This window comes from Trichomycterus rosablanca, chromosome 8 (genome assembly GCF_030014385.1).
Source record: "Trichomycterus rosablanca isolate fTriRos1 chromosome 8, fTriRos1.hap1, whole genome shotgun sequence".
Classification (NCBI taxonomy): domain Eukaryota; kingdom Metazoa; phylum Chordata; class Actinopteri; order Siluriformes; family Trichomycteridae; genus Trichomycterus; species Trichomycterus rosablanca.
In genome coordinates, this window is record NC_085995.1 from 37813779 (window position 1) to 37826668 (window position 12890).

The 12890-nt window shown below is 39.8% G+C and overlaps 1 protein-coding gene across 2 annotated transcripts in view; it reads left to right on the forward strand.

Moving 5' to 3' along the window:
• The window catches only part of ergic1 (endoplasmic reticulum-golgi intermediate compartment 1), a 52831-nt gene extending 39941 nt beyond the window's left edge, over positions 1 to 12890 (forward strand). For both annotated transcript variants that reach the window (XM_063000856.1, XM_063000855.1), the window contains exons 5-10: positions 2885 to 3009; positions 4830 to 4934; positions 5019 to 5079; positions 6716 to 6816; positions 7811 to 7933; positions 9755 to 12890. In XM_063000856.1, the coding sequence (XP_062856926.1) occupies positions 2885 to 3009; positions 4830 to 4934; positions 5019 to 5079; positions 6716 to 6816; positions 7811 to 7933; positions 9755 to 9862 (623 nt within the window). In that variant the 3' untranslated portion in view covers positions 9863 to 12890. The remainder of the gene's footprint in view (positions 1 to 2884; positions 3010 to 4829; positions 4935 to 5018; positions 5080 to 6715; positions 6817 to 7810; positions 7934 to 9754) is intronic.

Consider the following 12890-nt stretch of genomic DNA (forward strand, 5'->3'; position numbering starts at 1 on the left):
TAAATCTGAGTGAAACTTTAGCATTTTAATAGTGAAATGTTTGGTTGTGGTTCACCAGTTTAAAAAGTTACTAATCTTAATGTCTCTTACTTCCTTTCCGTTCTTTACTCTTTAGTAGTCATGAATCTTTTTTTCCTTATATTACTTTAACATTTCATCTTATAAAAACAGGAGTGCTGTAATTATGCCTGACGTGAACATCTATTCTTCTCATGACCTTTCTTAATATCACATGGTTTATTCTTGAATGGAATAAATGAGGTGCAGGCAGGCTTTTCCTCTGCGCCCCTGCTGTAATGCTTTGGCGTAAGCTGGAGTATTTTAGGAACACCACTGATGATCACATGAACACTGAGGAGGCAGAGAGGTTTTCACTGTTCCGTTACATTCTCAGTTAAAACCAGTGGTGTTAAATAAGCATGACATTAAGTTCTGTTGTGATGAGTAGGATCATTATTATAAGTGTCAGGTTTTTTATATGGATGGTGAGGGTGCTTGGCTCTGTGAGTGGAGCTGATGTAATGGAAACACTTCTACTCTGTGGACAGGTTTTAAGAGAGCTAAATGTTTCCTCATTCTGCCCTTACGCTCGGTTACGTATTGAAAGCTGGCGTAAGAGTTAAAGGTCAACGTTAGTCGTGTCGTTACACTGACTGACAGTTTGTCAGCATTTTTATTTTTAATATTTACAGTGTCAGTGTATATATTTCAACTTTCACATTTGCATGTGGTCTTTTTGACTCTGTACATATACATTTAAACAAAAACGTGCATTTATAACCTGAGAATTAATCACATTCTAGATGTTACTAAAGATCTAGTTGCTGTCCTGTCTGAAAGCACTTACAACCTGCTCACTTCATCAGCCGATCCTTATTGATCTTCTGAAAAGAAACCAAAAGCTCACAGAACACAACTTCGATATAAAAGTCTGCTGGATCCCGGGCCACTGTGGAATTCCAGGACAAGAGAAAGCAGATCAGTTGGCAATAAGAGAAACAGGAGAACAGATCATCAACCCCAAACTTCCAACAACAGACACCATACCTCTAGTGAAACTATATATATATATATATATATATATATATATATATATATATATATACAGTATATACTGTATATATACAGTATATACACACTTGAATTTCCTTCAGGATCAATAAAGTATGTCTGTCTGTCTGTCTGTCTGTCTGTCCGTCCGTCCGTCCGTCCATCCATCCGTCTCTCTGTCTATATATAGATAGAGAGACAGAGAGACGGATGGACGAATGGATGGATAGATAGATAGAATCCGTCCATCCGTCTCTCTGTCTCTCTGTCTATCTATATAGCAAATGGCAGACAGAATGGAACACATTAACACAGAACAAGCTTCATTAAATATGCCCTGACTTAAAAATCTGCCAGAAATCATACCCAGGAAAACATAAAGATCAAGTTATCTACTCTAGATGTCGCATTGGACACACCAGACACATATTCCATTACACATTCCTACTTGATAAAGGGGGAGGATGCCCTGCAATGCGAATCCTGCCAACTACCCATCACGATTAAACACATACTAACTGCCCTACATACCAAAGGGAAAGACAAAAATTCTCCATAGCTGGAACAATGGAAGACATTTTTAACCTTGGAAAAACAGAAAAACCTTTGAACTTTATTACAATCACTAAATTAGGAATACACATATAATATCAGAGACTACGTAATGGATACAAAGCACCCACATAAACCTTTCTGCCGTGAATGTAACTTACAAGACTAAACACGGCATAGATAGATAGATAGATAGTCAGTCAGTCAGTCTGTCTTAGGGTCTTAGGGTGCATTCACATCGGCGCAAACTGCCACTTTACTCAGCACTTGGCTTGGACGGTGCAGTAAAACGTCATCAAAGTGTGAATATAAGACGAATCTGCATTTGTGTGGAATAACCGTTGGATCCAGTGTTACAGCTCCACATGTATCTGTGTTTATCTCGACTTTCCTCACTGTTTCACTTTTAAACTTGTGTTACAGCTCGAGCTTCTGAGAAATTGTGAGAATCAGAATCAGCTTCTCCCAGAGTCTAAAACGCTTATCATTAATAAAGCTTAACATGGTTTAATGTATTAAAAGAACGACACAGGAGCACTAAACTTCTCTTCATTATAACTGCTCATAAGTTCTCTCCACTAATGAAATTCCTCACTCGTTGTTTTAGTAACGTCAAGCTTGCTTTGCATGGCCTGAGCCGCTTTTACCGTGTCATATCAAACAGTTTGTCTTATTGAAGGAGCTTTAAAAAGGTCAGCAGCAAACTGGGTCAAAGTTCAATCAGGTGAAGCGCAAAAATCGAGAGCCCAATGCGGCAAAAGTGCCACAGTTCATAGGAAACGACGACACAGCCTGCCGCTTCTCATGAGAACATCAGTGTGCTAAATATTTAGAATAACCCACTTTGATCATTTGGGACATCTGATGATCTGTTTAAGCTCAATCTGTGATTTTATATCATTGGTGCTGAGCTGCTACTAAAAAATATTGGAAAATGTATGATGTTCAGTTCTTGCACAACTGTTGTCACTTTCACACACTTGGTTCACTTAAATTGCTTCTATTTTTAAATTATATTTAAGTTTCTTTTAATTTCAATCTAATACATTTTTTTGTATTTTTCTACACTTTTTGATTTTAATAACATATTTCTATTTTTTTGTTTAAATATATATTTTTTGTCTATTTTGTAGCTAATTTGGCCGAGCAGTCACTAAAGCATTTCACTGCCAGTTGTAGTGTGTGACTATATGTGACAAATAAACCTTGATTTGATTTGATTTTGATTTGATAGGACAGTGACTCCTGTAAACATGCTGATTCCTCTGTTTGTCCCTTTCAGTGGTGGGTTTGGACATCCAGGATGAGATGGGACGTCATGAAGTCGGCCACATAGAAAACTCCATGAAGGTTCCACTCAACAATGGTTACGGCTGCCGGTTCGAGGGCGAGTTCAGCATTAATAAAGTAAGAAAGCAGATCAAACCAGATATGGGGACTCGAGTCTGCGACTCACATAAAATGACTTGTGTACAACAAAAGTCAGCAACATTACGTGTATATATACTGTATATATATGATATGTATATATATGATCCAACATCATTCTGATCGTGTCATTGTCTGCTCTTTAATAACGCTGTGGCCATCTTAACCCGCAACGCACGCAATGGGTAAATGCAGACATCCCAAGTGTCCCGGAAGTTCCGGGAGTCTCCCGCATATACATAGCGGCTATCTGATGCCCGCAAGTCAGATAAAATCTCCCGGAATCTAGAACGAGTGTCAATGAGCGCGCACACACACACACACACACACACACACACACACACACACACACACACACGCACTACTGTCTAGTGCACTAAGTAGGGAACATGAATTCATATCTAAAATACTATCTAGTGCTCTATGTAGGGAACACAAATTCTCTATCTGATATACAACTTAGTGCACTATGTAGGGGGGGGTCGTGGTCAGGGGGTACCTCCTGGAAATGAGTTTTTGCAACTTGGGATGTCTGTAAATGTTACAGCCAGCTTCCAGCATAGTGATGAAGCGTCGCTCTCCACTTAAAATGGTGTAATACCCTACGTAGTGCACTTCAAAGTAACAGACCATGTGAATGAAGCGCTCGTACAGAATTGACGCTAATGATTGTAAGAACCGCTTTCTGAACCAATCAGACCTTCTGATTGTAATGTTTAGTAAGAAATGCTGTTATTTGCATTTATTTAGTTTGCAGCGTCACACAGATGACGTGGTAATGAAACGCTTTATCGGCTTTCTAACGAGTTCCTGTTTTACTTCACAACCGGGAAAAGTTTCGAGGTTTTTAATTATAAGCAACAATGACAAAATAACGGATTCTATTCCTAATGGGACACACGCTTATAAATTTAATAGCATCTGGAAGAACAGAAGCAGTATTATGATTTTTTTTGCTGTGTTTTGGCTTTGGGCCGCTGTGCTGTAATTTATTGCACGCTTTTGTTTGGCAATGAAAACAAAACGTATCAGTTTAAGCGGTACCTAGGAAAGTAAAGGCACAAAGTACAACGGCTAAATACACTCGCTAATCTGTTGTTGTTTTAATCTGAATTTATAGATTATTTTTTTATTTCTACGCTACATTTTCAATATATGTTTTGTGTAGATTATATTGACTCGTACTTGACTCAGACTCTAGCCTAAAGACTCGTGTCTCGACTCGGACTCGTATTTTGTGACTTGTGAACATCTCTGGATCAAACTGTACAAAAACATAAACCCTGTCTCTTCTCCTGACCTTAAGCCATGTGCGCACTGGCCTCGATAGTGGACGTGACGCAAGAGAGTCTAAATTATTGTTATATTTTGGTAAGACAAAGGAAATGGCTTTTGGTGCACTCCAGTGCAGTAATTACACCTCAAAGTGATTTAATCTCTCTGCAGCATGAACATGGCACATAATATAAAGACTGGATTGAGCTCTAATTGAAAGGAAAAGGAAGTCATTTGTGAGTTACGTGCCGATTTAAATTTCATTATTTTCGACTGAATAATCGCCGCTGGCTGCACTGAAAGGGGCCTTGTTTGGAAAAATGTCCCCCGACGTCACACACTTACAAAACAAAAGGAAATAACCGACTGCATGCTGGACGGTTCATCAAGTGAAATATTTCTGAGGCCTCGTTTTAAATCCAGAAAGCCGGCGGAGAACTTTGTGCCAGGCAGCTAACGTGTAACGGGTGTATCTTGGTATCGGCTTGCCCGAGGGTTTTCTCTACATTCCTGCTTTTTTCCAGGTGCCTGGAAACTTCCACGTGTCCACACACAGCGCCACGGCGCAGCCGCAGAACCCGGACATGACCCACATCATACACAGACTCGCCTTCGGGGATAAACTTCAGGTTCTTTCATCCCAGACGTAAACATTAATCAAACTAATTCCATCAGAGGCTGATTTTAAAGCGAGTGTTTGCTTGTTGTTGCAGGTGCAGCACGTCCAAGGAGCCTTTAATGCCCTCGGTGGTGCCAACAGACTCCAGTCTAATGGTAGGACGCCCCAGTGTGTCTTCATCACACACAGATAATACAGGAGAATACATGTGGTGCTTTTCTTTACTTTATAATCAGCCCCATTTTAAAGGCTCATGTACAGATCTGGGATCTCCTGCCCTACAGTCACCCGTCCTTTTCTCAAAGCATGTAACCGTGCCATCTTAATAGAGAAACATTGGCAGAACAACAGGGCATATTGAAGATTTATTAACTTGCACAGTGCCAGTTTCCAAGTCAGTCTATCAAATTTCCACTTAGTTTGAGCTATCTCAAAGTCTATTACTATAAGTGGAGCTGCCCTAGCGCTAAACGCAATCTGGCAGAAATGACTGGCACCAAAACTGCTCTTAATGAGCTTTATTGATTGGGTTGGGTTTCCATGAGAGAAATCTTCCTTTATATGGGTGGCACAATGGCTCGGTGGGTAGCACTGTCGCCTCACAGCAAGTAGGTCTTTGGTTTGATGCCCACGTGAAGCGGCTCAGGTCCCTTCTGTGTGGAGTTTGCATGTTCTCCCCGTGTCTGAGTGGGTTTCCTCTGTGGGCTCCGGTTTCAAACATGGTTCTCATAGGAAGCTCATAGAGATAGAGGAGAAGCCAAACTTCCCGTAGACAGTGACCGCAGACACAATAACTTACTGTAGTTCAGCTTGTAACCACTAGAGGCACAATTCATTTAATGTCATTTTTACCACTGTGTTCTCCTGGTCAGGGTTGTTGTGGGTCAGATTTTCCTGGAAACACTGGACATAAAACAAGAACACACCCCAAACAGGGTGCCAGTCCTTTATGAGGTCCAAATTTCATTAAATTTAACAAAAATACCTTGTACACATTACTGTAGAAACACGGTTGATATTAGGTCACATCATTTTATTCAATGTAGGGTGGCGGTGGGTCTGGTGGACTGAGCGAATGGCAGGAAACACCCTGGGTGGGTCACCTGTATTCAAAAATTTAATAATTTCCTTCGGGATAAATAAAGTATCCATCCATCCATCCATCCATCCATCCTTCAGGACACACAATCTTCAATTATCCTGACTGCATGTCTTTGACTGTGTGTGAGTTTCATCCGGGTGCTGTGGTTTCCTCCCAAACACAGGGGAGAACATGCAAACTTCACACAGAGAGGACCTGGAGTGCTCCACCTGAGAATCAAACTCAGGACCCTCTTGCTGTGAGGTGACAGTGCTACCCATCGAGCCACCGTGCCACCTTCATGTAAATTTAGACAACAAGGTAACATGGTGGCGCATTGCACAGCGCTCTCACCTCACTGCAAGAAGGTCCTGGGTTTGATTTCCTTGGCCAGGTGGCCAGGGTCTTTTTTGTGTGGAGTTTGCATGTTCTCCCTGTGTCTGCCTCCAAAGACATGCAGTCAGGCTGGTTTGAGCTACTAAAATTGCAAAAAAAGTGTGTGTTTTTGTATGTGTGTGCTTTTTTGTGTCCTGTGATGGACTGGTGACCTCTCCAGGCTGTATCCTACCTTTCGCCCAATGAATCAGACCCACTGTGATCTTGACCACCATAAAGTGGTGGTAAAACAGACAGTGAATAAATGTATGAATATTTGATGGTTATTGAGCCATGTTGAACTTTTTTTTTTTTTGTCTTTTTGTTCTGATCAGCTCTGGCGTCCCATGATTACATCCTGAAGATTGTTCCTACAGTGTACGAGGATCTTTCAGGAAAGCAGAAGTTCTCTTACCAGTACACCGTCGCCAACAAGGTAAACCAGAGTGTTAAGTTCTACTCTGTGAGATGCAATTTATAACCATGTTTGTTTGTTTGTTTATTAGGATTTTAACGTCATGTTTTACACTTTGGTTACATTCATGACGGGAACGGTAGTTACTCATTACACAAGGTTCATCAGTTCACAAGTTTATATTGAACACAGTCTTGGACAATTAAGTATCTCCAATTCACCTCACTTGCACGTCTTTGGACTGTGGGAGGAAACCGGAGCACCCGGAGTAAACCCACGCAGACACGGGGAGAACATGCAAACTCCACACAGAAAGGACTCGGATCACCCCACCTGGAGATCGAACCCAGGACCTTCTTGCTGTGAGGCGACAGTGCTACCCAGTTAGCCACCGTGCCGCCCTTATAACCATGTGAAATGGGAGTCTGTGTACATCGAGGCAGAGCTTTGGAATTAAGGGTCATGATGCTAAAACAGGTCAGCTATGAATGAGAAGCTGCTGAAACAAATGTATCTCTGTCCACAGTCAAGCAAGCTATGCATTCACCTATGTGCTATTCATCTTGACGTACGACCAAAGTTGAAATAATTGCATGGATAAAGAAAAGCAGGAGAGCAGCTTGCTTGACTGTGAACAGTGCTAACCATGTTTCAGACCTGTAGTTTGTTTTTACCCCACTGACTCTGGCAACAGTTGTGTCACATTCTTTGTAATGGTTGTAGTTAAACTAGCCCTATTTATTTGCGCACAAAGAACAGTCATGATGCTAAAATTCTTTATTTAAATAACGATTGTCTCAGGTGATTGTTCTAAAATTCAAATAAATATTCTAATTATTTATGCATTTGATGAACATTTATTATGTTCTGGTTATTACTGATCACTGAGAAATATCAGATTGTTCCAGACCTATGTTTTGAAGGTTCACTAGTTGATCCGACAACTTTCTGACTCTTCAGCCTTAAAAACATTCACATCTGCACATCGTTACCATCCAGCTGTGGTTTATTGCAGGAATACGTGTCGTACAGTCACACAGGCCGCATCATCCCAGCTATTTGGTTCCGTTATGATCTGAGTCCCATCACGGTGAAGTACACAGAGAGGAGGCAACCCATCTACCGCTTCATCACCACCGTAAGTGATACGAACTGACTGTTCTGTAGGGAAATGTGTAACGTTGTTAGTAAAATCTCTGTCTTGTTTCTTAAACATGTAAAGTAGAAGCAAATGATTAGTGTCATGTTTGATCATCATGTGTATTAACAAGGTTTTTCAGCTGTTCTTAGTCTTAAGCATCATTTACATTTTACATTTTCGGCATTTAGCAGACGCTTTTATCCAAAGCGACTTACAGTTGTGACAGTATACAGTCTAAGCAATTGAGGGTTAAGGGCCTTGCTCAAGGGCCCAACAGTGGCAACCTGGTAGTGGTGAGGCTTGAACCGGTAACCTTCTGAATACTGGACCAGTACCTTAACCACTAGGCTACACTGCCGGCATCATCATAGTCGTATTCATATCATATTTTATACCTCATTTTTTTGTCCATTAGGAACCTAGACTCATTCAAGCCACCTATTATCTAAGTGCTAAAAATATTATATAATATTAAAATGACTGATATGTAACTTTACTGAAGAGTTCTGATCTCAGCTTGACTGCCATTAGACTCCTGAACAGAACAAAATCACCAAATACTGAAGCAGATTAAACCATTTGTGCAAAATCGAATATACAGTATTGTAATGTGCAATATCATAATGTGCAATAATGTGCAATGTGCAACAAATCACGTGTAATAATCACTGTGTGAATTTTGCAACTCATAGCTGCAATAACTACTATGCAAATTTGGCATGTGAATTTTAATATTGATATATTTAACTTTTGATACCTATTTCAGTCGGTTACATTTTTATATCCTTCATTTTATATATGCTCTATATTTTAAATCTGCTGTGTTTTTAGGATGAACTGAATGCTCGTAAATTAGTTTTTCTATACACCTTGGTGTACAGTGAAATGACAATAAAGTTAATCTTGAATCTTGAAAGAGTTTCAAATTTATGTAATTGTTAAGGATTTATTTGATTTCGGTGGGGTCTTAACTACCAAGGGTAATCGGATGAACTACCATTTTGGGACTGGCACCGGTTAGGCTTCCACCACCAGTAAACACACTCTAGCTAGCTCAGTGCTTCAGGTTAATCTGCATACTTGCTAAAATGCTTATAAATCTTGAACTTAATCTCGTTTTCATTAAAAGCTGACTTTGATGTTCAAGCTCGGTGGTGGTGGTGGTGGAGGTGGAGGGGGGTACAGTTAGAAAGTTAGAATCTGTATAGAATCATGAATACATACACCAATATTAAATATATGAAATAAATAAAATTCATTAAACTCATAATTTGCCGGTCACCAACCATCGGCTGTAAGCTGTAAAGGAAAAAAGTAAGAGCTGCACGTCTGGCTGTTCTTTATTCTGTATTCATATTAGTCTGAAAACACTCACCACAATGCCCTGTTATCAAAATTATTGACATGCCACTCAGGTGGTGCAGCGGTAAAACACACGCTAGCACACCGGAGCTGGGATCTCGAATACATCGTATCGAATCTGCCATCCGGCTGGGCTAAGCGGCCACTTGAACAACGATTGCTCCTGTTGTTCATATAAGGGTGGGGTAGTAATAAGCCGGATAGGGTCTCCTCGTAACTGATGCAACAACAATTTCTGCTGGCTGATTGATGGCGCCTGCACAGGGGCGGGGAAGGAGTGTCTTGATCAGTGTGTGTCTCTCCGTACACGGGGCTGATCTGCATTAGCACTCGCCTAGTGCAGGTGAAAAAATGCATACGACTGCTGCCCATGTGTCAGGGGTGGGGTGTGGGTTTGGGTTAGTTTTGTTCTGCTTTAATTCTTTTACTGATTCCTTGTGGTTTTCTCATCCTCAGATCTGCGCCATCATCGGCGGGACTTTCACAGTGGCTGGTATCATAGATTCCATCATATTCACAGCCTCTGAAGCCTGGAAGAAAGTCCAGATTGGAAAGATGTCCTGAGAGTCTCACCTGTTTACCAAATGTTTTATTTATACCAAGAAGACTGTCCAAAATGTTTTCTCCTGTACTTCAGTATGAGCTCAGTGTCCGGTCTCCTTTTTTAGATTTTCTTTTAATGTTACTGCATTTTAAACCACCTGATTAAGCTGGATGATCATTTCTGGTGTGGCTGTTTTACAACTTAGAATTTAGGGAACATTTTTATTGCTCTTTACTTATCTTACCTGATTTTATTTTTATTATGACTTTTTGTCCTTTTGGCCAAAATCACACACACACGAACACACACAAACACACATCTTGTATTTGACGTGTAAGTGTGTGTGATGTGAAGGTGCGCATTCTGTCACGCAACCTTTGCAAAAATTAGACAGACACACAAGCATTGATAAAAACAAGTCGTTTCCCTGAATATTTTGATATTTTTTAGTATTACATGATTGTTACATTACATAGGAATGTTTATAAGAATAAGGAAAGGAATTCAGTGAATGTATAAATGTATTTAGGAACATACATAGGATCAAGAGGGAAATATATAGGAGTCTAAATGGCATATCCCACCCATATCTTAACAACAGGCCAATCGTTCATGTGCCGGTAGGCAGAGCTGAGCTGAGATTCGATACGATGTATTCGAGATCCCAGCTCTGGTTTCAGCATGTGTTTTTACCGCTGCTCCACCTGAGCGGTCCTGCTGTTATTTTGTTTTAATACATATTTATGTAGTTTAGGTAAAATGCCCAAATTGAATGCTAAAGGCAAAGAGAATAAACCCACAACCCTTCCCGCTGTGAATATAATCATGGTGTAAGAACGGCATTAAACAATTAAATAAATAAATAAGAATAAACACACACCTGTAGTTATACACTGACATGGCAGGATAAAAACGGCACCTGGCAATTCCAGACAACAGGCTGTGGACCATTTATGCCTGGCTTTGTAAGCTGGCTGATTTAAATTGCAAATCCATTTGCTGCAAATTGCACAAAACGAAACTAAATTCCTCTAAATTTGAGCTACACTTGAACTGTCTCACCTCTTTATTGTTGTTTTTTTAAGATCTTCCCTTATTGCATAAGCATGAGGAAGGAAGGTGCAGTACAATAGAATAAATACAGCTGTTTTTATTGTACTGTACATTACTGTAAGTACTGTGTATGTTAGACTGTCGGGAAGTTGGCACGGCACAGGATCAGCCACATGGAGCAAACGGTTAAGGGTCCGACACCTCGGCAGAGCTTGTATTTGAACCCTCAACATTTCGAACTATAGCCCAGAACCCTAATAGCTCCCTCCCTGCATCCTGTATCTTCCCATGTGCAAGCTGTGCACACTGCACCTTTACTCTGGTACACCAGTTACATACACAGCACTCAAGGGAAAATAAACACAAAAAGCTCATTAGATTCAGTCCCAGGTATCATAACTGTGCAATATGAGGATTCATCACACAGGGTTATTAGTAAAGACGGTGCAAATGCACAACTTTCTTTTTACTAGAACATTCTTTTGGTTTTTTCCCCTCCCAATAGGAAGTAACATTAACCAACCCAGTATATTAAAGTCTTTTAAAGATTGTTGCCAATATAAATTGTTAGACAACAAATCAGTCATTAGAAATGTTAGTATTGTGAGAATTCTGTAGGTAAAATAGGGTTCTGAAGTGTTTTAAGATTAGATGCACGAGGGTAAGGGAAATACGTGCTGTGATGCATTAGTTCATGTAGAAAAATGTTTGAATTCTCTGATTTAATCCATATTAGAATAATGTTACTGTTTTGTTACTGTACTTAAATGGTCAAAAAAAACAACAACTGGCCTCTTGTGCCTTACAGCAGTGGTCCCCAACCTTTTTTGCCCCACGGACCGGTGGGGGCGAGAGGATTTAAAATAGAATAACTATAGAATGGAAAATCAGTGGGATCTCTGACCTTTTTTTGATGCAACAAGACACTGCTCCCACCTAGTGGTGATTGGGGACAGTAACACCAGAAAAGTTTTGGAAATGTAATTGCTCTTGTAACGATCTCTAATTATTTATTCTTTCTGTGTGGACCGGTAATAAATGACCCAAGGACCGGTACCGGTCTGCGGCCCCGTGGTTGGGGACCACTGCCTTACAGTGTTTAAAATCAGATTCTAATCAGTACTTCCTATCGGTGGTTGTTTTGTTATGTTAATAGATCTTTGTACTTATTGAAATGATCTGCTCATTATGTGCTTTTGTCCACCAAAGGATTTAAAATGAAGGTTTTTTTTTTAATTGAATTTTAAGATTTTCCACTTCTGGTGTAATTCTATTTTATTAATGTGTAATCTGTTTACAACATCCACACCCTGAAGCACGGAGGCAGTGACCCCAGATCTGACCACTGTTACGTTACTGATGATTTTTAAAGCTGCAGCGCTTCATTCTGAATGTGATGCTTCCGTTTATATTCGACTCTGTTTACACTAGAATGTTTGTCTGCTTTATTATCATGTTATAATTCATATGATCAGTGATTTATTCACATGTTACATGTTTAATTACATTTATTGGTGATTTTACCCAACAGTGGGTCACAGCAAATGTACTGCATGAATGCCAAAGTTTTGAGTTACAGTAAAGTTTGATGCCAAGTGTGTACATTCAGACAAAAATCTAACCTGGACCCAGATTGAAACACATGAAATGACCGAGTCATGAAATGGACATGAACGTGGTTACACAAACAATAAACGTCCAGAATAAAAGGAAATCACAACCAGTATAGAAATGTGTTTTACACAGTGAAGCTCTATCTTTTGGGCCTTTTCCACTTCACATTATTGCATTTTGTTTCCAGATGTAAATGTAAAATGTAACTAAACCTTTTAAACTGACCACCATTTTATTCAGTTTTTGTTGTTATTTCATGATACGATCAGAATGGTAATGTGTTTACAATGTGCAAACGACGAGTTTGCATTAACAAGCTGTTATTTTTTCAGCCAGTTTTCATTTTACCTTTTATTATTGTAGATTAAAATTTAAGTCCTC